This window comes from Rattus norvegicus, chromosome 19 (assembly GCF_021556685.1).
Source record: "Rattus norvegicus strain SHRSP/BbbUtx chromosome 19, alternate assembly SHRSP_T2T, whole genome shotgun sequence".
Taxonomy (NCBI): domain Eukaryota; kingdom Metazoa; phylum Chordata; class Mammalia; order Rodentia; family Muridae; genus Rattus; species Rattus norvegicus.
This window is the reverse complement of record NC_141552.1, coordinates 53,798,330-53,821,726: the sequence shown is the minus strand read 5'-3', so window position 1 is coordinate 53,821,726 and position 23,397 is coordinate 53,798,330. Positions and strand designations below refer to the sequence as shown.

The following is a 23,397-nucleotide window of genomic DNA, read 5'->3' as shown; positions in this document are numbered from 1 at the left end:
GGCTCTGGATTTCCCATGATGCCTCTAGAGTGACCCTGGGCTTCCCGGGCCAATGGCCGCTCCACACTGTCCTATCTGTTCAGCTTTGAGAAGAGAAGCTATCTGAGCTTGGAGCTGAACTTGGAGTTCAGGTCTGCCTGAGTGATTCATGCCCCAGGGATCCTCATGATTCTTCTCTTGTTCCTTAGGTAGAGGTCTTTGCTTCCTGATGGGCCGTTTTCCCAGGTTGGATGCCGGCAGTCATGCCTAGGCTAGAGCAATAAGGAGGTCCCAGCCTCCTCGTGCCCTGGCTGGTGTAATTACTTTCTGCTGATAGAGAAGCAGAAGCCTCTGTGAGGAGTGACAGCCTCACAGTCTTCTGGTCCCTGAAAGTTGTATTTTATTGAGATAGCTCCAAGCTAGACAGCTGCCTTGGTTTTCTTTCTCTTTATTTGTCCTGACGGTTTCCTCCCTCCCAGGATGTGGAGATTGGCCCTCACGTGGAAGCTGTGTTATCTCTTCTGAGTACCCCTGGCCTAAGCCTGAAGCTGGTGCGGCCCAAAGCCTTGTTGGATAACTGCTTCCGGGTCATGGAGCTGCTGTACTGCTCTTGCTGTAAGGAGCTTCCGGTGGGCGGGGCCGGCAACTGTAGCAGTTCTTGCTGTAAGGGGCTTCTGGTAGGCGGGGCTAGCAACTGAAGGACAAGGGATCTGGGTCCAGGTATGTGGGTAGAGTCCACACTGTCTTGGGGATGCCCCCTTTTCCTGATTGACAGGCTGTTTCTGGAAGCTGGGTTGGGCCCTGAGTATGGGTAAGAGAATGTGTGGTTTGGCTGTTCTGTCCTACAGGTCTTGTTTTTTTTTCTTCTGTCTCTTGCAGGCAAACAAAGTCCCATCTTAAAATGGCAGGACTGTGAGCTGCCCAGGCTCCATCCCCACAGTCCAGAGTCCTTGATGCAATGTGCAGCTACCAACGTGTACCCTTTGCCTCGGCAGCCCCCCACCTCCCTGCCCAGGTCCCCAAGTTCAAACCATGGCCCGTTGCCCTGAGCAATCTGTGTGTTGACCCTGTGTCGGGCCACTGGATGTGTTTCAGAAACCAGCCTGGGTCTGAGACTTTCCTGGATATTGGGTAGGTAGCCCTTTAGGAAAGGCCTCCTGCCTTCTCTTCCACACCCAGGCTTCCTGCCTTCTGTACCTGTGATATCACCTGGAGCCTCGGGGAGGGTTGTGGAGGGGATGGCTGGTTGTTATCCCCTACAGCCACCTCTACCTGTAGCCGGTTCTAAAATCTGCGAACACTGTTGCCCCACAGGTGGGTGGCCAATAACTACTGGGTGCCACATAGGATTCCGGGACTTCCTGGGGCTTTTCAGTTGTGTTGATTGTGGGGTGCTGGACCAAGGACGGACCAATTGCCATATCTTGCCACGACAATGTTCTTCTGGCTCCTTTTTCTATTAAATGGCCATTTGTTTGGTTTGGCTTGCATCTCTGATGGTGAACCTGGAGGGTCTGGGTTTTGGAGATGAAGGGTGGGCTTGGTTCTGCCCTAGGGCTGGGGTTGTCTGGAATCCACAGTGGGCAGAGTCTTACTCGGGACCATTGAGTACTTGGCTCTTTCCGCCCTGTTTAGCTCCCGATGTCTCAGCAGGCCCAAATAATGTCTGCTGGGGTGTCCAGGTGCCTCTCAATTTTATTTGTTCGCCCCTTATGACTTCCCCCACAATCCCCATGGGAGCACATCAAAGACCAACTGAGGTCCTTGCCCAAGCTGTCCTTCACCCCCCTGCACTCAAATCAGTGACACCTGGCTTGGAGTTCTAGGTCAGGGATGACAAAGGCCAGGGTGCAGGGGTAGGAAGCAAAGGTGAGTGACGGGAAGCCAGGTGGAGGCCGGGGGTGTTAACTACAGTACCACTTTATTAATACTGGAATCTTCACAGTGCATTTGTTACTTTGTAGCAGTGACTATTTAAATCAAGGAGAGGATGGAAACCGGGGTGGGTGGGAGAATTTATCCAAAACTTGGCAGAAAGAAAAGAATAAAAGTAATGGGATAGGAGTAGGGGGGGTGGGGTGGGGGGGTGAGTAGGAACCAGGAGGGGTGGCAAAATAAATTAAAAAAAAAAAGACAAGTTAACAGCACCAGAAAAGTTACGTCAGTCGAAAGACACATTTGAAAAGAATGTTTTGCTGTACAAATGAAAACAAAAAATAAAAAGTGTGTGAAGAAGCCCCCAAACCAGTCTGTGATGCAGGATGGTTGACTCGGATCCCGAGGGCGGGCCTATGAGGGAGTGAGCACTAGAGGAAGTGGCAGTGGAGAAGGATACTTGTGGGTCAGACGAGGGGATGGAGTATGTACAGCCCTGGAGGGGAGGGGAAGGCTAAAAGTGGGGGAGGGCATGCCACTCCATCCTCTTCCTGGGAAGTCCCTGGCCTCCCTTCCCATCAGGGCCTGGAGTCCCCAGATGGCAGTGAGCCCATCTACTTAGACACCCTTCTCTAGGACCCAGCCACAGCCTGGGTGCAGGGGCCACATCCGCCCACTTGATATCCTGCATCCCTTTCCATCAACCCTGACAGTCCTGTTGGGGGAGGTGAAGCCAAACTGTGCCTCGGGGGTTCCACACCTGACCATTTGCTTTCCTGGACGCTACACTTGAGGCTCTGGTTACAACCGAGTTTGGTGGGCCAGGTCTCAGACCCTGGAGATAACTCTCTAGCAGTCTCAGGGCTCTGTGGTAATTCCGCCCACACACAGGGCCCTGTGGTAACTCCGCCCACACACAGGGGCCTGTGGTAACCCCGCCCACACACAGGAATCCCTGCTTCACCACACCTATTGGGCTGCCCTGCTAGGATACCAGTTGATGGTATCCTTGGGCCCTGGTCAGCCTCAACTCCATTCCATCGAGACCAAGGTAAGCTCTCTGGACTCCCTGTAGGGTCGGGCAGAATGCTACCTTAGAGTCTGCTGCCTGCCCTACCTCCTGAATCTCTCCTCTGGCCTACACTTAACGTGCTTTGACTTGCTCAGACTTGGGCTGCACAGTGGAGGCAGGACCCACTCTTTCTTTGGCCCCTGATGCCAGCCCCAGCTAGGCCTGCACGCAAAGATTTTCTTGGGATGGGGTTGCCTCTGGCAACAGAAAGCCAAAACCAACCTTCTAAGACTTGCTTCAAGCTGGGCCTGCAGCTCACTCAGACCACACCAGACTGGCCAGAGGCCCTGGCCTACCCTTTCCAGCCTTATTCTACCGACACTTCAGACACTAGCAAGAAGAGTAGCTTCCCCTGGATTGGGAAGAGCTGATTCTACCCTTCTCTGGCCACGAGCCCACCATGGGACTCCCACAGCTCTCTCAGGCACTCAGACACACACCCTGTACCACCGGCTTGCCCCACACAGCTCTTGTCTAGGGTCAGCTCCATTTTATTATAGTCATAGAGTAACTCCCATCCCGTCTTCAGCAATGGGTGAAACTGTAACCCCAAGGTTCCCCTAGAGTTAAAGCTTCAGCACATCCAGCCAAGAACAGGGCATCGGAAATACCTGCTATGGGGCTCTGGACTCATTCCCTGTCTGCCCTGCCTCACCTCCACTAGCTACTCTTCACAGGGGGAGGGGAACTGGAGGGTCCCCTGAGACAAGGCCCTACATTCCCTCCTTCCAGCCTCTCTTTCCCACGAGTGAGTCTGGCTTCCCAATGCCTGACTGTCCCTAAACCCAGTCACAAAAATGTCCTCAGCTGATTGGGTACCTGGCCCCTCCATGACCACCCTGTCCTCCAAAGAGAGGAGCCTGGGAGAGGCAGGACAAAGGCAAGAGGAAACGGGACATGGCCCAAGCAGGGAGAAGAGGGAGCCAGCATTCAAGGAAAGAGCTGGGCATATGGCCCTGGAGGGCAGCCGGGCCAGAGGAAGAGTCGCAGACCCCGGGCCAGGTGGGGCCCAGGTAGCAGGCCCAGCCCTTGGTTGTGGGCTCTGGGGTTTGGATGAGTCAGGGCCTGCAGGAAGGAAGAGGAGGGTTGAGTAGGTAAGGACAGTATAAAACAGGCTCTGTCCTGGCGAGGTGTGTAAGGGAAGTCACTTCCCGTGAGATGCTGCGATCCAGCCTGGTTGTCTCTCTCTGTAAAGTGGCTGTGCCTCACTCCTGGCGCTGGTCTGTCTTCTGGCTCTGCCGCTGCTCAGAGTGGCTGGCCGCTGCTCACAGATCAGGCCACCTGCTTGTGCCAGGCCCAGACAGGGAGGGGTGGGTGGCACCATCATAAGATGCGGGGCGCTGACCTGTCGTTGGTGACGGTCCTGCGCAGCCGGACCCCGCGTCGAATGGCCACCAGCATGTCTTCGGCCGGGGGGTCGCTGGTGGCAGCAGGAGGTGGAGTGGGCGTCTCCTCCGAAGGGGTGGCCGACAGGGCAGTAGGGAAGGGGAACTGGCCCTCGCCCAGGGCCTGGGCGCCGGCCACCAGTTCCCCGAGCTTCTCCACCAGGCTGTGCCTGTTGGCAGCCAGTTGCTGCACTTCATCGTCCTCAGCGGCTAGCCCGACCACAGCCCCGCCGTAGCTAGCCGCCTCTGGGGACGGGCTGCCCCAGGCTGTGTTAGGAAGGCTGAGCCTCTTTGGGGAGGCTTTGGCCAGGTCTGGAGCCAGAGGCGAGGCCACTTCGTCTGTGTAGAAGACGCACTCCTCACTGCCCGCCCGTGTGGGCCCCACATAGCCAGGGGAATCGGGCACCGTGGGTGTCTTCACAGGGACGATGGGTGGGCGGATGGGGATGGGGCCAGCACTGGACAGGGCACGGCGCACAGTGGGCTTGGTAGAGGGCGTGCGGCGGATGGTGGCCACACCAGGAGGTGCACCTGAGGGCAGCCCCATGGCTGTGGGCAGCCCCGCGGTGGGCAGCCCCGCAGTGGAGGCTGGACGCTTGGTCTGGATCAGGCGGCGGTAGTTCTGGGCAATGTTGCTGTTTCGAGGAATGGTGGACGATTTGTCGAATTCAGGGGGACCTTCGCTGTCTGCATCCCCGTTCACAGAGTAGCAGTCGTAGTCTGAGCCTGGAGACACACAGGGTGTGTTGAGCCCAGGACCAAGTTGGTCCCCGAACCCCATACCTACTCAAGGGAGACACAGAGAGGGAAGTAAGGCCTCTTCTGTAGGACCTTCATCCCAGCTGTCCTGGGGGGTGGGTCCCGGGGCTGTGAAGGCCCAGCAAGCATGCCCAGCCCGTGGGACCCCTCCAGGCCCACCTTGGGAGGGGATGGTGTCCTCGGAGCAGGAAGGTGTGGTGGTCTGTGTGCTGTAGCCACTGGAGTACTGCAGCGAGTCCCGGCTGCTCTTCTGGTGTTCTAGGCTCAGTCCACGGGTCAGCACCATGGCTAGGTCGCTGGCAGCAGGGGATACCTCCTCACCATGCTGAGGGTAGGGGAAATGGTGGACTAAAGCCTCATTCTCCACTCCCACCCTCTTCTGGGACTCTGGATGTCTCCATCAAGGTGGCTAGAGCAGGTCCTGAAGGCCAGCTGCATCCTGGCACTGACCTGGGAGTGAAGGTGGGGCCTAGCTGGGGAGCTGTCACTTACTTTGGCTGCTATGGTGGCAGGGGACATCCGGGTTCGTGGTACCTCCTCTCCACTGGAGCCCACAGTGCCTCCACCAGCTGGGCCTGTCTCAGTGTCACGGAGATGTTCCACACGATCCTTCCTCCGCTGCAGGGTGGTGGCTGAGGGCTGTTCATGGGGACCAGTCTTGGTCCAGTCCTGCAGGGTGTGGTAAGCATGTCGGAAGGACCCTTAGCCTTACTGCACATGACTAGGGAGCCTCCTCTTTGTAGCTGAGGCTCAGGGGGTGCAGATCTATGAGGAGCCTCTGCCTTGCAATCACAGCCAAGCCCAGAACTTGGTGGGCAGCAGTGATAGACCCATCCCAGCAGCCTAGGGGTGGGGCAGGGTGTTCCAATGGTCTCAGCAAGTACCTGGTGGATGCTTCACAAAGACAGGCACCAGTACACGCAATTTTCTTGCTGAATCTGACCCCCCCCCCCGAACCCTCCTACCATGGTGACTGCCCCAGGTCAGGAGGGCATGGGGTGGGCCCGGGGCCGGGGGTACTGACCGAGGTCGGGGAGCTGCACTCGCTAACCGACTGGCAGGTTTCTGAGGCCTCGGAGGACGCGGAGCTGGAGGACTTCTGTCATGCAGAGGTGAGCCAGTGGTTGCAGATGGGGGGCCCGCGGGCACACAGGCGAAGGAGGCGGGGAAGAGAAAAGAGTTCTGGTCACAGCAGTGGCATGCAGTGGGGAGTTTGGTCAGTGCCTCACTCTGTACTCTGCTCCCGGTGTTACAGCCACTAAGACCACCACAGAAGGCAGCATCCCAGGGCTCGTCCTGCAGACACTGAGCTGCCCACAACCCAGGCCAAGAGCCACGTATTTTTTTTTTTTTCTTTTCTTTTTTTCGGAGCTGGGGACCGAACCCAGGGCCTTGCGGTTGTTAGGCAAGCGCTCTACCTCTGAGCCAAATCCCCAACCCCAAGAGCCACGTATTTTAAGGCTTCGACTTAGGATTCACGGTTGACAGCTTCTGTGTCAGCAAGGGAAGGTGTAACATGAGGACTCAGACGGGCGTTTGGTTTGGCCATCTAGGTCGATGGTCAGAAAAGGGGTAACCAGGGGTTGGGGATTTAGCTCAGTGGTAGCGTGCTTGCCTAGCAAGCGCAAGGCCCTGGGTTCGGTCCCCAGCTCCGAAAAAAAGAACAAAAAAAAAAAAAAAAAAAAAAAAAAAAAAGAAAAGGGGTGACCTGGAGAGAAGGGACCATGGAGTCCCAAGTGCTACCCTGGGAACATTCAGTCTCTGTGCACTGACACGGATATAACCTGGAGTAAGGGACAGGGTGAGGCTGGGGCTAGGCACTTGGCAGCGGTAGGGTAGGACGAGGCTGGGCAGAGACGAGGTTCACGAGTGTTTGGGGGTGCTGACATTCTGTGGCAGGGAGGGAGAGGACAGTCCGGTCCAGGAGCTGTCAAGAAAGGGGTGCTGCTGACTTTAGCCCTAAGTCAGAGGTGGAGTTGGGTGAAGCTCGATCAGCCGGTGATGGATCAGCTACACCAAGGCAGCGTGCAGGCGCCCTCCCTCGCCATTTCCATGCTGCTCTGATGGAGATCACTAGAGTTCTGACAGTGATGAGCAAAGACCACCCAAAGGAAGGAGAATAAAGCTTCAGAGGAGAGGACGGAAGGGATTGCTGAAATTCACACTCGGCGATACGACTTCAGAAATAAAATAATTTAAAAAAACGGTGTTAAAACTCAGCAAGAAACTTCACCGGCCATTCACAGAAAAACCAAAACACAATCCATGCACAGTAAAAGGAACTTCGTTAGCCCGATAGAGAAGGCACACAGAGACATGGACACCTTTCCCTCTGAGGCTGGGGAAAAAGACTAAGATGGCCACCATCGACATTTCCTGTCAACACGTATCAGTCTCTGCCTGTGCAGGAAAGTAAGACAAAGAAAAGGAGGGTGAGAGGGCTGGAGGGCCGGACAGAGCGTCTGTGAGCGACTCAGTTCTCACGCAGACAGCGAGAGTACTAATGACTTTTAAAACAGATCAATGGACTGATCCTAAGCTAGGAACCTCTAGTCCTTCAAAGATATTACTCAAGGGGCTCTGCTGTTAAGAGCATTTGCTGTTCTTGCAGAAGACCTGGGTTTGGTTCCCAGCACCCGCATGGTGGCTCACAACCAGTTGTTAACTCAAGTTCCAAGGGTCTTGACGCCCTCTTCAGGTCTCCCTGGGCACTGCATGCAGATGGTGCATGCGCGAATGGGAAAATAGTCCTACACATGAAATTAAAATATTAAAAATACTTACCAAAGGGCAGTAAGAGCATACTCAGACTATTTCTGATGAAGGATATGTATCTACAATTTATGTAGAATTCTAAAAATCACACACACACGCACACACTTTCTCTCATGAAAAATGGGCAAATGATATGACTAAGTCTTGCATGAAAGAAGATATTCAAGTGCACTTTAAGGTCTGAAAACACATTGGGTCTGGTAGCATAGAACTTTAGTCCCAGCACTCAGGAGACAGAGGCAGGCAGATCTCTGAGTCCGGCCTAGTCTACAGAGTAAGTTCTAGATGGCTGGGGCTACTTAGTGAGACCCTGTCTCAAAAGACAAAAAAAGAACGTATGAAAAATATTCTACCATATCATAAGGAACATTGACATGTTACGACAGCAAACCTCTCAAAATGGTTAAAGCGAAAAAGCTCTAAAATACCAGGGCTGGTAGGACTCAGAATGGACAAGAACTGTCGGAACTCTGTTACTAAGACTCCTAAGACTCGGGACTGGACAGTTCTCCTCCTACTCACATTTCTACAGGACTGTGTACTAGAATGTACAGAGCAGTCTGAGTTGCAACTGTCCCTAAAACGAGGGTTTGCTTTGTCAACTTAACACAAGGTAGCGGCACACAAAGGGAGTGCTGTGAGCTTCCTCAACTTGACACAATGTAGCATCGCTCCAGGCGGGTCTTAATAAGAAACTGTCTACATTGGATGCGCCTGCCTGTGGGCATGTCTATTGGGGTTGACATGAGTTAATTGGTCCAGCCCACTGAGGGTGGTGCCATTTCCCAGGCAGGTGGGTCCTAATCTGTCTAAGAGTGGAGAAATCAAACTGAGACAAGCAAGCAAACAAGCATGAATGCATCCATGAATTTCTCTCTCCTCCCCAGTGTCATATGATTAGCTGTTCGAAGTTCTTACCCTGGCTTCCCCATAGAGATGAACTATAATCTGGATTATAAAATGAGTAACTCCTTCTCTTCTAAACTGCTTTTCGTTTAGGATATTTTATCACAGCCTCAGGAGTGAGACTAGAACACCAGGGAACTATCTAAAGGCCCCCAAACACAGAACACCGAAATAAATCACACACTAATTCAATGGAATGTTATCTATCAATGAAAACGATACCTGTCTCCAATAAAACAGATGACTCTCATCTTAAACATGCCGAGAGCAGAAGTCACACAAGACACATACCGTATGATTTCACGTAAATCATATTGTGGTACTGGGATTAAACCTAAGACTTCATGCATGCTGTGTACATGCTCAACAAATGAAGTACACTCCCAGCCTAGCAAGTTATAAAGTTACATACGCATACATTTACACGCACGCACGCACTATGACCGGCAATTACTCTGGGGGCGGGAAGAGTGAAGGAACACAGGGACTTTGGGGTCAACCTGTGTCTCGTTTTTGGTACTGGCTGCGCGAGTGTGTTCAATTCACAGACTTATTCAGATATACTGTTATGACACATTTACTTCTCTGTATGGGTGGGTAGTTTCTATCAGCTAAAAGATTCTTGAGACTCAATGGTAATAGATTTTAATCCATAATCAAAGAACTATTTATGAGCCCATTATGGCACAATAAATAAATAATTGTCTACACAAATAAACAGGGAGAAGGGCTGAGATAAAAGGACAGTTGGGAGAAAACTAGTTAAATGTGTGGGGCTAGGGGTGGGGCAGCCAAACGAAATAAAACAAAACACTGTGGAACTTGTGACACTGTTAGATCAGTCTGGTTTCCCTCGTTCTGAACATTGTTGGAGGCTAGAGGGACAGCTCAGTGGTAGTGATTGCCTAGCATGTATAAGGCCTCGGTTTCTACCAGAAAAAAATTCCACATTTGTGTTTAAGCTGGGTGTGGTGGCTCAGCTCTATAATCACAGCGTTAAGAAGGCAGAGGCAAGAAGATTGAGCGTTTGGGGTCAGTCTGAGTTCCAAAGTGAGACACTCTTTCAAAAACAAACAAACAGGAGGTGAAATAAAACAAAAATTGTTTGGTGGTTAGGTAAGATGTTAGCTTTGAGGTAAGACTGTGGGTGGGGTACCTGGGGACTCTAGAGTCTTTTTTTTTTTTTTTCGGAGCTGGGGACCGAACCCAGGGCCTTCCGCTTGCTAGGCAAGCGCTCTGCCACTGAGCTAAATCCCCAACCCCCTAGAGTCTTTTTTGCAACTTTCCTACAAGCATAAAATGAAACCAGCCAGACATGGAGGTACACCTTGTAATCCTAGCCCTCGGTAGGATGAAGCAGGGGGTGTTGCCAGTTTGAGGCTAGTTTGCAACAGACAGGGAAAACTTGCTCCTGATTTAAAAAAAATGTTGGGGCTGGAGAGATAGCTCAGTGGTTAGGAGGGTTCAATTCCCAGCACCCACATGGTAGCTCACTACTCTCTTGTCCTCCAGTTCCAGGGGATCCGACCCCCTCACACACACATACAAGCAAGCAGAACATCAGTATATAAAATAAAAATAAATAAATCATTAAAAAGTGTTAAAGAATCAATGGAACAAAAGAGCCTAAGCCCTCTTGGGTAAAAACAGAAAGAAGAGACAGAGAGAGAGAAGACAGTGTGACATACTTTAATTATAGCCCCAGTAGAACAGAAGGAACACAAGTGCAGGTAACGGCTGGGCTCTGAGAGATAAAGTGCTGGCCTTGCAAGAGTGAGGACCCCAGAACCCATAAGGAAGAGCCAAGCCACGGGCTGGAGAGACGGCTCAGTGGTTAGGAGCACTACTTGCTGCTTTTCCAGAGAGGGCCTGAGTTCAGTTCCCCGCACCCGCATCAGGGAGTGCCTGAGTTCAGTTTCCAGCACTCGCATCAAGGAGCTCACGGCTGGTGTAACTTTAGTTAGAGAATCTATGATGCCTCTGATCTCCAAGGGCGCCTGCACTCCTATGCACATACCCGCCCACATGCAGACACACGCACCTGCCATAAAAACATTAAAAAGCCAAGCATGGCTATTCACGCATGCGTGTAATCCCAGCACTGGGGAAGCACAGACATGTGGAGCTAGCCAGCCTGGTCTACTTGGTAAGTTCTAGGCCAGTGAGACCCTATCTTAAAAAATAAGGTGGGGGGTTGGGGATTTAGCTCAGTGGTAGAGCACTTGCCTAGCAACCGCAAGGCCCTGGGTTCGGTCCCCAGCTCCGAAAAAAAAAAAAAAAGGTGGATAGTTACTAAGGAATAATATCCAAAGTTGACCTCTGGTCTCTACATACATCTGCACATATGTGCACCTACACAGTCACAGACATACACATACACACACACACACACACACAGATACACACAGACACACATAAACAAAGACACACAGAGATACACAGACACAGACATACAGAGACACACATAAACAAAGACACACACAGACACACACACTAGTCTCTATATACATCTGCACATATGTGCACCTACACAGACACATACACACACATAGACAAAGACACGCACACAGACACATACACACAGACACACACACATAGACACACAGACATATACACAGACACACATAGACAAAGACACACACAGATACACAGACACAGAGATACAGACACACACAGACACACACACAGTCTCTATATACATCTGCACATATGTGCACCTACACAGACACATACACACACATAGACAAAGACACGCACACAGACACATACACACAGACACACACACATAGACACACAGACATATACACAGACACACATAGACAAAGACACACACAGATACACAGACACAGAGATACAGACACACACAGACACACACACAGTCTCTATATACATCTGCACATATGTGCACCTACACACACACACACACACACACACACACACACACACACACACACACACACACAGAGTCTGTGTAAACTAAGACCCTGACTCAAAAATACCATATGCACGTGAGCTGGAGTGATGGCTCAGTGGTCAAGAGCACTAGCTGCTCTTCCAGAGGACCCTGGTTCACTTCCCAGCACCCACATTGAGGCTCACAACTATAACTCCAGTCTGGGAGATCTAATGCCTTCTTTTGGTCTCCTCAGACATCAGGCATGTGCACAATGCAGTCATACATGCAGACAAAATCATCCCCGTTCCCAGAAAGCAATAATAAAACTACCACAGACAGCGAAGGCTGGAGATATAGCTCAGGGATAGGTAGGCGGCTTATCTAGTGTGTACAATGGCCTGGATGTGGATAAAACAACGAAACCCAGGTATATGCTATTACTCATCTGAAACACAGTGAGTTTAAGCAGAGTTGGAGATCAATGAGAGAACTGTGGAAAAGCAGGAAAGCCATGAGCTAAATGCTTGCCCTCTCAAGGACGGCCTGAGGTCAGCATGAGGCTCCTGTTCCCCACCCACACAGTCCTCCTGATGTTCTCACCTGGCTGGTGATGTCTGAAGGCATGGGCGAAGGGGGCTTGGAGTAGGTGGCATCCTGGGAGACGAAGCCAGAGTCGTGGGAGGAGACACTGGAGAGGCGGGTGGTGGCTGGCTGCGCCAGGCTGCGGTAGCGACAGGTGGAACTGGGTGAGTATGTTTGGGCGCCCCCAGGCCATGGGGCTCCGCCACCCTTGGCACTGCTACTGCTGCTGGGGGCACTAAGGGAGCGAAAGGGGAGGGCACAGCAGCCAGACAGGGAGACACAGAGGTGTATACAGAGAGGGAAGGGTGACAGAGGAAGGTGGGTAAAAGATGAGGAGCAAAGGAAGGAAAAGACAGTGTCAGACTACGAGGTCGCGAGGGCCAGGCACTACTGAGGAGTTCGGGGATGGCATGTCTCGTGCTGGGGAGTCCCCTGTCAGGGTATACCCAAAGCGAGTACACTCGAAGGGAGGCAGAGTATGCCTCTGCCTCCCACAGCATCATTAGACTGGTTGTTCTTAGGTTCGTGATGGGGAAGCTGAGTCACCAGGCATTGAAAACTGAGAACAGACACAAGCCTGGTAGTTTCTAAACTACCTCCTCACAGTCTGCTGTCTGCTGTCTGGTCCCAGTGAGTACCTCGCACAGGCTGAGATGACAGTCTGGAAATGGTGGTGGCTTGGCAGGTGGGTCCTACCCCACCATCACCTTGTCTCCCCTTCAGGAGTGTGGCTTTCTGGGGCCAGCCTTCCTCTTCTGGATAGCACTAGGCATCACCTTGGGTCTCCCAATCGCCATCCCTAAACATTTCCTTTATAATCCCATTCCTCCTGGGGCAACCATTGCCACTCAAGGTTATGGGCTCACCTCTCCTTGGGGGATACACTGATCACTGGGTCCAGTTCCTCTCTAGCTCCCAGTGCCCAGGCAGAGAGAATTCTGGGAAGAAGGGTACCTGGGACAGAGCCTCCCTAATGTATAAGCTGCTCTTCTGGCCTGAGAACTCTGGAGCCATCGCCTTCAAATCCAATGAGACTGATGGGTGAACAAGACTCCTAGCCTCTCCCCATCTCTGGAAGACTCTGTAAGTTCTGACGCCTATGACAACACAGGCTGGGGTGTCCTTTACCCTGAAGCCCAAACACACCTTCCTGGAAACCACCACACCACTTCTTGATCCGAAGTTTCATTTGTTAAGGCAGGGTCTCATATAGTCTTGGCTGGCCTCCAACTTGAATACAATTGTGGATGACCTTGAATTCTACTCTCTCCAATCAACCAGCATCTGGATTTCAGACATGTGTCATCCCACCTGCCTTCCTTCTCTCCCTCCCTTCCTCTCTTTCTTCTTTCCTTTTTGTTATTATTTATTTATTTATTTTTTTGGTTCTTTTTTTCGGAGCTGGGGACCGAACCCAGGGCCTTGCGCTTCCTAGGCAAGCGCTCTACCACTGAGCTAAATCCCCAACCCCTTGTTATTGTTTTTTTTGAGGCAGGGTTTCTCTATATAGCCCTGGCTGTCCTGGAACTCACTATGTAGATAGACCAGGCTGGCCTTGAACTCAGAGAGATCTTCCCGTCTTTGTTTCCAAGTACTGGGATTAAGGGCATGCACCACCATGACCAACATTCCACCTAGCTTTTACAAATGTATTTTTTGAGACGGGAACTTAGGAAGTCGCCCAGGCTGGCTTTGAACCCTTGACCTTCCTGCTTCCACTTTCCAAGTGCTTGCATCACCGTGCCCAGGTTGCTCTCACCTTTTTACTTCCATACCATATTGTCCTAGGCCTGCCAGAGACCAACGGTTCACTCGTGACTCACGTGCCTTAGTTCCCTTCCTGACACAATGGTGTCAGGATTCACTGTAGAAAAAAACCTTAGTGCCTGGCACACAGTGATGCTCCATGAGTGAAGCTGCAACCCGTCTCTCCTGCCAACCGACGTGTGTACCCGTATCTCCTACATGTGAAAGGTCCCTGGATGCTTAGACACTGTGTGAGTTCTGGGGTGCTGAAGCAATTGCTTACATAACTTTATTGGTTTTCCCTAGAACCTCCCGGGATTCCCTCCACAAACCTGACACCCACCTGCACATGCTGGACTTCCGGGAGCTGGAGCTGCTGGGCGACGAGGGTGGGGTCTGGTATGACCAGCTGTAGTCAGAGCCCTTCAGGTCTTTGATCACCTGGACAGAGGCATGGGGGCGGTCACTTGAGGCAGCTCCTTACCTGAGAGTGTCTTATCTAGCTTTAGAGAGTTGGCAGGGCAGGACATCTTCCACTCTGTCCCCGGTTATGAACTACACCTCAGGAGGTGAACCCGAGGCCCAAGCCCGACTTCAGCCTTCTTTAAACATGGGCTTCTTACTGAGCCCCAACTGGCTCTAGGCATGGACAAGGGTCGAGCAGGTGTTCCTGAGAACTCATGGCTGGGAGTGCCATGACACGGGGGCTGAAACTATCTCGGGAGCTTTCTGAGTCTTGATTTCTCCTGTGAGCTGGAGACAATTTGGAGTACCACTGAGAGAACTCAGTGTAGTGACCTGAGGGGAGTATGCTAGAGTGTGGGGTTCATAGGAAGTACCCACCACAGGGGCTGTACTGTGCTGCCCAGCACAGTGGGTATATCTCTGTGAGGGGTGGTTTGGCTCTATGTTGGGAAGCGCCAAGCCCTAGGGACCTGGCTTCTGTCCATCCGTGTTGGTCTGAGTCCTATTGGGTTCTGAGCATTTCCTCTGTGATGGGGCAGGTGCTCCCAGAAATCCCACAGGGGGCTGCTGGATACTATCTGGTCTTCTTCCCACAAGGAGCTCCCCACAAAACCTCCCTCTGTTCTCTACTGTCTCCACAGGAGGGCAGGACCATCTCCTCCCTGGTCCTGGTCTCGACCCCAGGGCTGGCCGCACCTGCTCACTGGCGGGAGGCAGTTTGTGGGGTTCTGCAGTCAGCACTACCAGGTCGTCAATGATGCCCTGCAGGTGGGTGATCTCTCCCAGCATGGTCAGTTCGCCGTTCTGAGGAAGCAGCCAGTCAGTGTCTAAGCCCCTATACCTGCCCACCCACTCAGGAGAAACAAACGGGCCTGTTGGGCCTCTCCTCTTTCACCCTTCCCTGATACTCGATGCTGACACGGGCCGGGCTTGTACAGCCAAGGTAACCATCTGCCTAGATTCAGCTGGAGTATCACAAGCTGTGAGACCTGATTTCAGGCCAGGGGCACAGGGGGTTAAGAGGTTTATCCTGGGTCTTTTCCCTGCCCCTCCCCAGGGGGAGGCTCCCAATTATCAAGAGACCCACCACCACGGGCTGAAGGAAGGTGATAAAAGTGCAAAAACGGCCCCGTTCCTCGATCAGTGCGCGGCGCACAGCCTGCTTCTCCGTCTCCTCCAGTAGCAGGTACATGTCGTTGACATCTTGCAGCGCGCTGTCCAGCTGGGGCTGCAGGTCTCCTTTCCCTGTGGGGGTTGGGAAGAGAGGCCGCGCTGGGGACGCTGGCCTGGTTGGCTGTGCCCACGGCTCAGGCTCCTGTGGCAGTGTTTTTGGCTGTGGGGTTGGGGACAAGGGAGCCAGGGAGCATGGAGCAGCCTCTAAGGCTTGTGGAGGGGCTGTTCCCACCAGAGCAGGCAGAGAGGACAGGCAAACAGACGGACACACATAGCAACACCAAGCTGCACAGCCACCCAGGATCTGGGGTAGGCTAGACCACGGGGAGGCCTGCTGGAGACCTCTAACACCCGGGATGCTATCACTGTCCCAGCAGGTAACCCTGACCTCGAGAGGTAGAGAGAGGGAGATGGCTGAAAGCAGGAGAGACAGCAGGGTAGGGGCTCTGCTCAGCTTCAGACCAGGCCACTAAGAGGTGCAGGGGTCAGGGGAGCTATGGCTGGGCCTAGGGAGCAAAGAGGCCTGTGTCTTAGCATGGGTGATAACTCAGCTTGGGGACCAATGCACAAGGACAGTAACGGCAGCACACAGGAGCAGTGAGAGAGACAGAGAGAGGTTGAAAGCATGACGTGGAGGGAATGGTGACAGGGACAGAGTTGGTGACAGGTTAAGACCTGGCTGGCCAGGTGGCAGTTGGGCAGCCAGGGCCTGTGACCCCCACCCTGCCCAGCCAGTGAACCCCCTCCTGGCTTGGCAGGCTGACCCAGCAGTTGTTTGGGACACTTATGCCCCAGGCCCCTCCCTTGGTGGACCAACCGCCTTTCTCGTTCCTTCTTGGACTGGAGAGGTTCTTTCCAATGGCCCTGAGCTGGGGGGTGGGGGTGGAGGCAGACAAATGCAACAAGGAGGGACGGACGGAGCAGCTGGAGGGACCGACATTTGACTTACCAAGCAGCTCTACAGGACGGATGTGGGAGGAGGAGAGGAGACAGAGAAAGAAAGAATGTGTGAAAGACAGCCAGATGAGCCACTCCTGGGGAGGGGTGGGGACCTGGGCAGTACAGGGTGCTGGGTGCTCCCTCAGTCCCACCCGACATGTTGGAGTGTCCTGTGTTGGAGGACAGGATCCCCCTGGCCGGGATGATGCTGGGGGTGGGGGTGGGGTGCCTCACAGGGTGGTTGGGGCTACAGAACGGGGCCCAAGGGGCTGGGCCTCAGTGGGGCGCTGTGCGCTCTACCTTTGCGCGCTTTCTTCTGCAGCTTCAGCGTGTCAGATGACTTCTTTTTGATTTCATGCCTGGCTCGTTTATACTCTGTGCAGGGGCAAGAGGGGAGCTATAGTAAGGGGTCCTCGTGGAAAGGTTCAGGCAGCCCAGCGAAGCCCCACCCCTACCTTTCGCATGGTCCTTGTCCAGTTGGTTGGCTGACTTCTTCCAGTCTTCGATGCGCTCCTGCAGTGGATTGATGAGGCTCTCCAGCAGCGCGCTGTGGGAGAAAGCTGTGCATCAGGGCTAGGGGGCTGGGCCAGGGCAAGGATGGCCTCTCTAGACTGGGATCATCCCCTATGGTCGGCTGTGCCCACTCACTTGGTGAACTGCCGCAGCTTGGTCTCGATGCTGCGGTGGCGCATGCACATGCGCGTGAGTGCTGAGCCAATGTCCCGCGTGGCCCCTGGCAAGGAAGCAAGCTGCATGGGAAGGGGCCTGGCTGGGGGCCTCTGCAGTCCCGGCTTCAGGCCACTAGGCGGCGCGCTGTTCCACAAAGGCTGCCCCTGCCCCGCCCCCATTACCAGCAATCCTGTAGCCACCGGGACATGGGGGCATCCTAGCCTTTGGTGGCTTTGGGTGCCTTGCCGGCCAGCCCTGGAGCCTTCCCTCTTTCTTAGCTGGGACAAAGACCAGTCACCCAAGGGAAAGTCAGCAAAGTTTCCGATTGACTTCACTGAGACCCAGGAATGTGTAGATTCCAGAGGATAAGGCTTGGGTTGTGTTTTTAATCGCTCAAAAGTACACTAGTGCAGGTGCTTGCTAGATGGATCAGGAGGAAAAGGGGCCTTCCAAGTCCCCCAGGGCTATTCACCTGTCCCATAGAACTCGCATAAGGCACATGGATGAGGAATCACAGAACCGCTAACTGCCACTGAAGGGTTAACCCACAGCAGGAGGATGATGTCCTGGTAACATCCCTGTCACTGCTCACCTGCTCCATGCCATCACAGCAGAAGCCAAGGTCTTCATTCTGGGCTTTGTATCTTTCCCACAGCCCATATCCCTTTCCAGCCTCCCAGCCCATTGGGCGCATCCCCACCTCTGACCACGCCCCCTCCCCACCTCGGGTGTTGGTGGCCATGTCAGCTACTTTCTGGAAGGCATCAAGGAAGGCCACAGCAGCCAGCACAGTGGTCCTGGGGAGACACACAGTGGAGTGTATGGTCATTGGGTGGGAGGTCATTCTCTGCCCATCCCTCCCCAGCTTGGACAGCCCCGCCACAGCCTCACCTCAGCTGGGAGTGCAGCTTCGCCGCCTTGGAGTTGAAGTCCTCCCAGATGGGGTAGGAGCTCTGTGGTGAGGTGGGAGAGGAGGAAAGGCATTGTGAGTCAGAGCTATAAGGCTCCCCACATATTGTCCAACCTCCGGGCAGTTTCTGAGATGGCCCTGTCCCCATGGAGAGGAGGTAGCTTAAGCCCTATTGGGCAAGAGAGTGCCCAGGACACAGGATGGCATGGTCTTACCTGCCTGTGGTCGGTAACCAGGTGGTACCCATGCTCCCTTGGGGGAGATGGAGGAGAAAATGGATGGTGGGTAGTTTCTTTAGGGGCCCAATACCTCTACCTCCTGTGGTGGCAAGTGGAGGTTGGCAGAATTAGAGCCACACAAGGTCGTATGTGGCCCGGAAGCTGCTTCTGTTAGGCCAGTCATCTCTGGCCAGCACTGGTGGCTCACAGACCCAGGGAGGCCATGGCTGCTACACAGGCTGGTCAGCTTGCCTGGGACAACTAGGCCCCAGGCTGAATGGGGCCTTGTGTGGCCAACAGAGCCACCTTTTTCCAGCCCCTCCTCTCCCCTCCAGGGGAACAGTGTGGCCTTTATCCTAGTCTGGCCAGAGGCTCTATATTAGGAGGGGGTTTCCCAATAGGGAGGTTGGGCTCTTGGTGACTGAGTTGTCCAGTCTGATTAAGGGGCTTTTCTGGCTAATGCGCTCCCTTCATGGCCGCCAGGCCTGGAGAAAGTTCAGTTCTGGCCTGGGGGGAACCCTGAGGGAGACCTTGCTCTGTGAAGGGTAGCCCAGGGCTAGCAAAGGTCCACTCCCTGTCCCACATAGGCTGACTGGGACTGAGGCTTCTCAGTACCAAGGTAAAGGGGACGGAAAAGCCTCAGGTTCTGGGATCCTGGGAGAGCTATACTTGGCTGGAACCCCAGAGTAGGTCTAGCCAGCTTCTCCAGGGACAGCAAGGAAGCGGGCTGCCTCACAGACCCTCAAAAAAACACCCTCTTCCTGCCCAGTCAAGTCAGTGTCAGGGAAAGCAAATATTTGCGAAGCACAGCAAGGCTGGAACAAGAAGAGGAGGCTGTGGGTGGGCTGTCCCCACCCACACAGCTCTGGATAAAAAAGGCCCACCAGGTTGCGAGGTTGTCCCTGGCAGTCCTGAGCTAGCTCAGGCCCTGGCCTCTAGGGGTTTTTCAAGATGGGGCACCCTCACACCTTCTAAATGCTACTTGACAGGGAAGCCGGCTAACTAAGACCTCACTCCAGAGTATGAGAAAATGCTGGGGAACAGGGTGTCCAAAGTTAGTTCTCCTGGTCCCTGGGAAAGCTCGGTCCCCTCAGCAACCAGTTTGCCCCCGGTAGATGGATCTGCACATCTCAGTCTTTAAGGGCCTGGTTTCTTTCCCTCATACCCCCGTGGTCATAAAAGAACCTGAGAAAGAAAAGAAAAGGGGAAAAAAAAAAAAAAAAAGGCCGGAATGACAGGTGCCCCAGGGAGTGTTAGCTTCACCTGGCCCAGGCTCTAAGTCCCTGTGTCATCACTGGTCATAGGAACTGCACCTGCTGGCCAGGTGTTCTGGGCCAAGCTGGTTCACGACTCTTTCACCACCTCGTGAGTGAATCCTGAATGAAGTTCATTTCTGCCCCATTTCCCTGTTGGAGAACTGGAGGCTCAGTAAGGTTAACTGATTTGTCTGAGGTCCTAGGGATTGGAGGCAAGGTCTTATCTTATAGCTGACATATTAGGATGAAGGGACCCTGTTTTCAGAGAAGCAGGGAGCTAGGGCAACTACATACACTTCTCTGTGGGGAGGTGACAGGGACTAAGTGAAAGGGGGAGACATCAGGTCCGCCACAAGCCTGGTGACCCTCTCTGGAGTAGGGAGGGGAGGTGCTCAAGTGGCCAGGATGAGACTGGTGTGGCTGTGGTACGTCTGGGGGAAACCCAGGCTCTAGTCTCACAAAAGGCTTTTGGGGGTGACCCTGGGTATGCATGCACTCCTAGCCTTAGGTTTCTTCAGCCGTAAAATCAGGGCCTGTGTGTAGACTTCAGGGGGCACTTGCTGTGGACAAATCGGATGTAATTGGTTAAGAGGGCAAAAGCCCCACCACTCTGTTAGGAGCCTTTTCCCATGGCCAGAGCCTCCTCACTCTGGATTAGGACCCTTTCTGGAATGGGGACCCTATTTCCTCTGTTGACGAGGCCTAGGGCCTCAGGCAAGTTCAAATCTCTGGGTTCAGCTGGCTTGAGACAGAGAAGGCAGGGGAAGCTAACTAGCTCTCCAGCGTCCCCTCAGCTTCTGGGTTTATACCCTCCTCTGTCTGTGTGGTTGAAGTTCTGAGTGAGGAACCTTCCTCCCAGGCCATCCCTCAGCACAGTGTTGGAACCTTCTAGTGACTCCAGAGAGAATCATGGAGAGCTGAGTCTCCTTGAACTTCTTGACAGTGGCTACCAGGTGAGACAGCCGGAAGCAGCTTTTAAAGTCCAGCTAGTCAGTGCAGGTAGCTGGTCCCTTCAGGGTCCCTAACATATGCATGTCATTGACGGGCATAGCGTATGTGATAGGATGGTACTTGGTAAAGTCTCTTCATCTTGGCCCCACATATCTAGAAATCTTGCCTGCTGCTTAGCTCAAGCTCCTTGCTGAGACTGGACCTGTGTCTCAACAGAGTTCCTTGCAACTGGCAGAAACGGAGGACATAATCTTACAGGCTCGTCTGGGCAGAAGCGGCTGCTTGCTGCAGTGTTTGCTGCTGAGTGACTGCCAGTGGGAGGCAGTGTGGGCGGCTCCCACCCTCTGCCAGCCCAGGAGTGCCAGCTAGGGGAGGTGGTCTGGGTTACCCAGTTTCAGAGGGGGATGTTGGCACCAACATATAATGCTTACAAGATGGGTAAACTATGCTGAGGGTCAGTGAGGAGGTCCTCAGGTGGAGTTGTCAGGTGTGTGTGTGTGTGTGTGTGTGTGTGTGTGTGTGTCCGTCCCAGGGGAAAGTATAGAACTGTGGGAAGGCGTCGACATGCTGCTAATTGGCAAGTCCCAGGCCAGTGTGGTTTCAGGCCTCTTTTTAGGGAGCAACTATCTAAGTATCTGGCAGATGCCTCCCCTCACTGGGGGTGTTCCTTGGCAGTACAGGGAGGGGAGCCCCAATTTCTTGCCTCTCTACAAGCCACCACCTTCCAAAGCATTTTTCTGGAGTACTTGGGTAGGGTATGTGGGTTCTGTAGCCCCCTGGGTCTAGTAGGATTCTGGTTTGTTCTTGCTAAGTCCAAGCCTAGGGTAAGGACGTGGGGAGGAGTGCAGGGCCTAGTTTCTTCCCTGTTTCCATCTGTCCCTAGACCAAGGGGTACAGTGCAGGGAAGGGACACTGGCACTCCACTCCTACCCTGCCACTGAAGCTCTCCCTGCCTAGTCAGTTTGGAGCAGTCCTGTCAAACACTGGCCTCTTTTGGGGTGAGGGAAAATTCAGCAAATTACCAGATGGATAATAAGGGCTGAGGTCCGAAGCAGGATCCAATGGTCTCCTTATGACCTTGAGCCTTTCCCAGGCCTCAGTTTCCCCACCTGAAAGGGGTGCCTGCTCAGTCTGACCTTGAGTGGTCAGGAAGTGGGGGTTGGTGAAAGCGCTCCCCAGGTTGCTTAGCCAACACACAGCCTTCCTCCTCCCCAAGGTGGATTCAGTTCTACCTTCGGACTTCAGGGACGACCCCACCCGAGGATTGTTGGGGTTGTTGGTGTGTGTGTGTGTGTGGGGGGTGGTGTTGGTGGGTGTGGGGCTGCGTCCACGCAGAGGCCCGAGTCTGGCGGGGAAAGAGTTAACGGTTCTTTGCTTTATTATTTTTTTCCTGCTTTGGCGGTGACAGCATTGTCTGGGCTTCGGGGCGTCAGGGGTATGTGTGTGGTGGGGGCATTGTGGTGGAAGGGGGCGGAGGCCTGAGAGACCTTGGATCCGTTAAAGGGCCTTAAAGGTCGGCCCTAAAGACAAACCCAATTCATAGTTTAGGGGTCTAGGGTACTGAGAGCTTGCGGATGTTCAGCTTTGAGTCAGGATTCCACAGGGCGACCTCACCCCAACCTGAGAGCACTCACCCCCACCCTCCGGACCCAGACAGGCACTAGGCACAAGGCGGGCGCAGCAGGACAGGCTCAGACAAGAAACACACACACACAGACACACACACACAGACACACAGACACACACACACACACACACACACAGGCTCAGACAAGAAACACACACACACAGACACACACAGACACAGACACACACACACACACACACACACACACACACACACACACATACCGCGTTGCACGGCCTTAGCAGGACATCACTGCCCGCCACACGTCCCTCAGAGGAGACACAGACACAGATACAGACACACACACACACACACACACACACACACACACACACCCGCGCTGCACGGCCGTAGCAGGACACTACTGCCCCGCCACACGTCCCTCAGAGGAGACCCGTGCTTGGAGCCCGCCTGGGGTACCTTCATGTCGTTGACGATGGCCTGGAAGAGCCCGCCCAGGGCGCCACACTCCTTCTCTGCCGTCTCCATGCTGGGGCCGGGCGCGCTAGGGGCGCGGGAGCCGTGCAGGGGAGGGGCCGGACCGCCGCAGGCGCTGCTCCGGGGCCGCGCCGGGGCTCCCGCCTCGGGGCCGCGCTCTCAGCGGCCAGCCGCGCCGCGTTCCGGGGTTGCGGGCCGTGGGCCGGCAGCGCGGGCCATGGCTCGGTGGGGCTGGGGGCGCGGCGCGGGCAGTTCGCGGCGCAGCCTCGGCGCGGGCACTGGAGCGGCGGCGGCGGTAATCCGAGCCGCCGAAGCTCGGGCGTCACGTGGGCACGGCGGAGGGAGGGCCGCGGGGAGGGAGCACGGGAGGGGGCTGTGGGAAAGGCCGGGCGGGCGAGGACCCATTCACGGCCAGAAACCAGGGCTTTGAAATCCGAGCTCTAGCGCTGCCAGACTGGTCGGGCAAGAGGGGCTGGCGGGAGCGGGCGCCACCGCGGGTCGGGGCGGCGCAGGGGCGGGGCCCGGCCAGCCCCCACCCAGCGCTAGCAGCCCGGGTTTGCACCTTCAAGGCCTTGGGCTCGACAAAGATGAAACCTGCCGCGGATGCGGTCCTTAGCGCATCCCAGCCCGATGAGTAGCACCGAGCGTCGCGCAGAGGGGAACGGGAGCTGGCCTTATTGGAGCTGTCCACCACAGACCATCCATAAAGTCCAACCCTCCTGCGCAAATGTCCTTCAGTTTCTTTTCTAAGTAGTGCCGATGTCACCTGGATTGGG

General features: G+C 54.3%; 2 protein-coding genes across 11 annotated transcripts in view; one reads left to right on the top strand and one right to left on the bottom strand.

The window, feature by feature from the left end:
* Il34 (interleukin 34) overlaps positions 1-2,134 on the top strand; it is a 64,575-nt gene extending 62,441 nt beyond the window's left edge. For 3 of the 7 annotated variants that reach the window (XM_087595012.1, XM_087595011.1, XM_087595009.1), the window contains 2 exons: positions 459-594; positions 859-2,134. In XM_087595012.1, the coding sequence (XP_087451138.1) occupies positions 459-594; positions 859-1,028 (306 nt within the window). In that variant the 3' untranslated portion in view covers positions 1,029-2,134. 7 annotated transcript variants of the gene reach the window in all.
* Positions 1,882-22,901, bottom strand: Mtss2 (MTSS I-BAR domain containing 2). Of its 4 annotated transcripts, none has more exons than XM_087594656.1 (14): positions 22,604-22,901; positions 18,113-18,174; positions 17,945-18,018; positions 17,201-17,285; positions 17,008-17,099; positions 16,853-16,927; positions 15,528-15,685; positions 15,137-15,244; positions 14,319-14,416; positions 12,248-12,464; positions 6,095-6,169; positions 5,563-5,739; positions 5,230-5,395; positions 1,882-5,037 (listed from the first exon to the last, which is right to left on the bottom strand). In XM_087594656.1, exons 1-14 carry the CDS (start codon positions 22,670-22,672, stop codon positions 4,250-4,252), a joined length of 2,244 nt encoding a protein of 747 aa, XP_087450782.1. In that variant the 5' UTR covers positions 22,673-22,901; the 3' UTR covers positions 1,882-4,249.
* Positions 22,902-23,397: the final 496 nt, after the last annotated feature.

Coding starts and splice junctions, on each gene's coding strand:
- Mtss2 (XM_087594656.1), bottom strand. CDS start 22,672: ATGGAGACGGCAGAGAAGGAGTGTGGCGCCCTGGGCGGGCTCTTCCAG. Junction 12,465..14,318: donor CGGAAGTCCAGCATGTGCAG/GTGGGTGTCAGG, acceptor TCGCTCCCTTAG/TGCCCCCAGCAGCAGTAGCA. Junction 5,740..6,094: donor AGTGCAGCTCCCCGACCTCG/GTCAGTACCCCC, acceptor CACACCCTGCAG/GACTGGACCAAGACTGGTCC.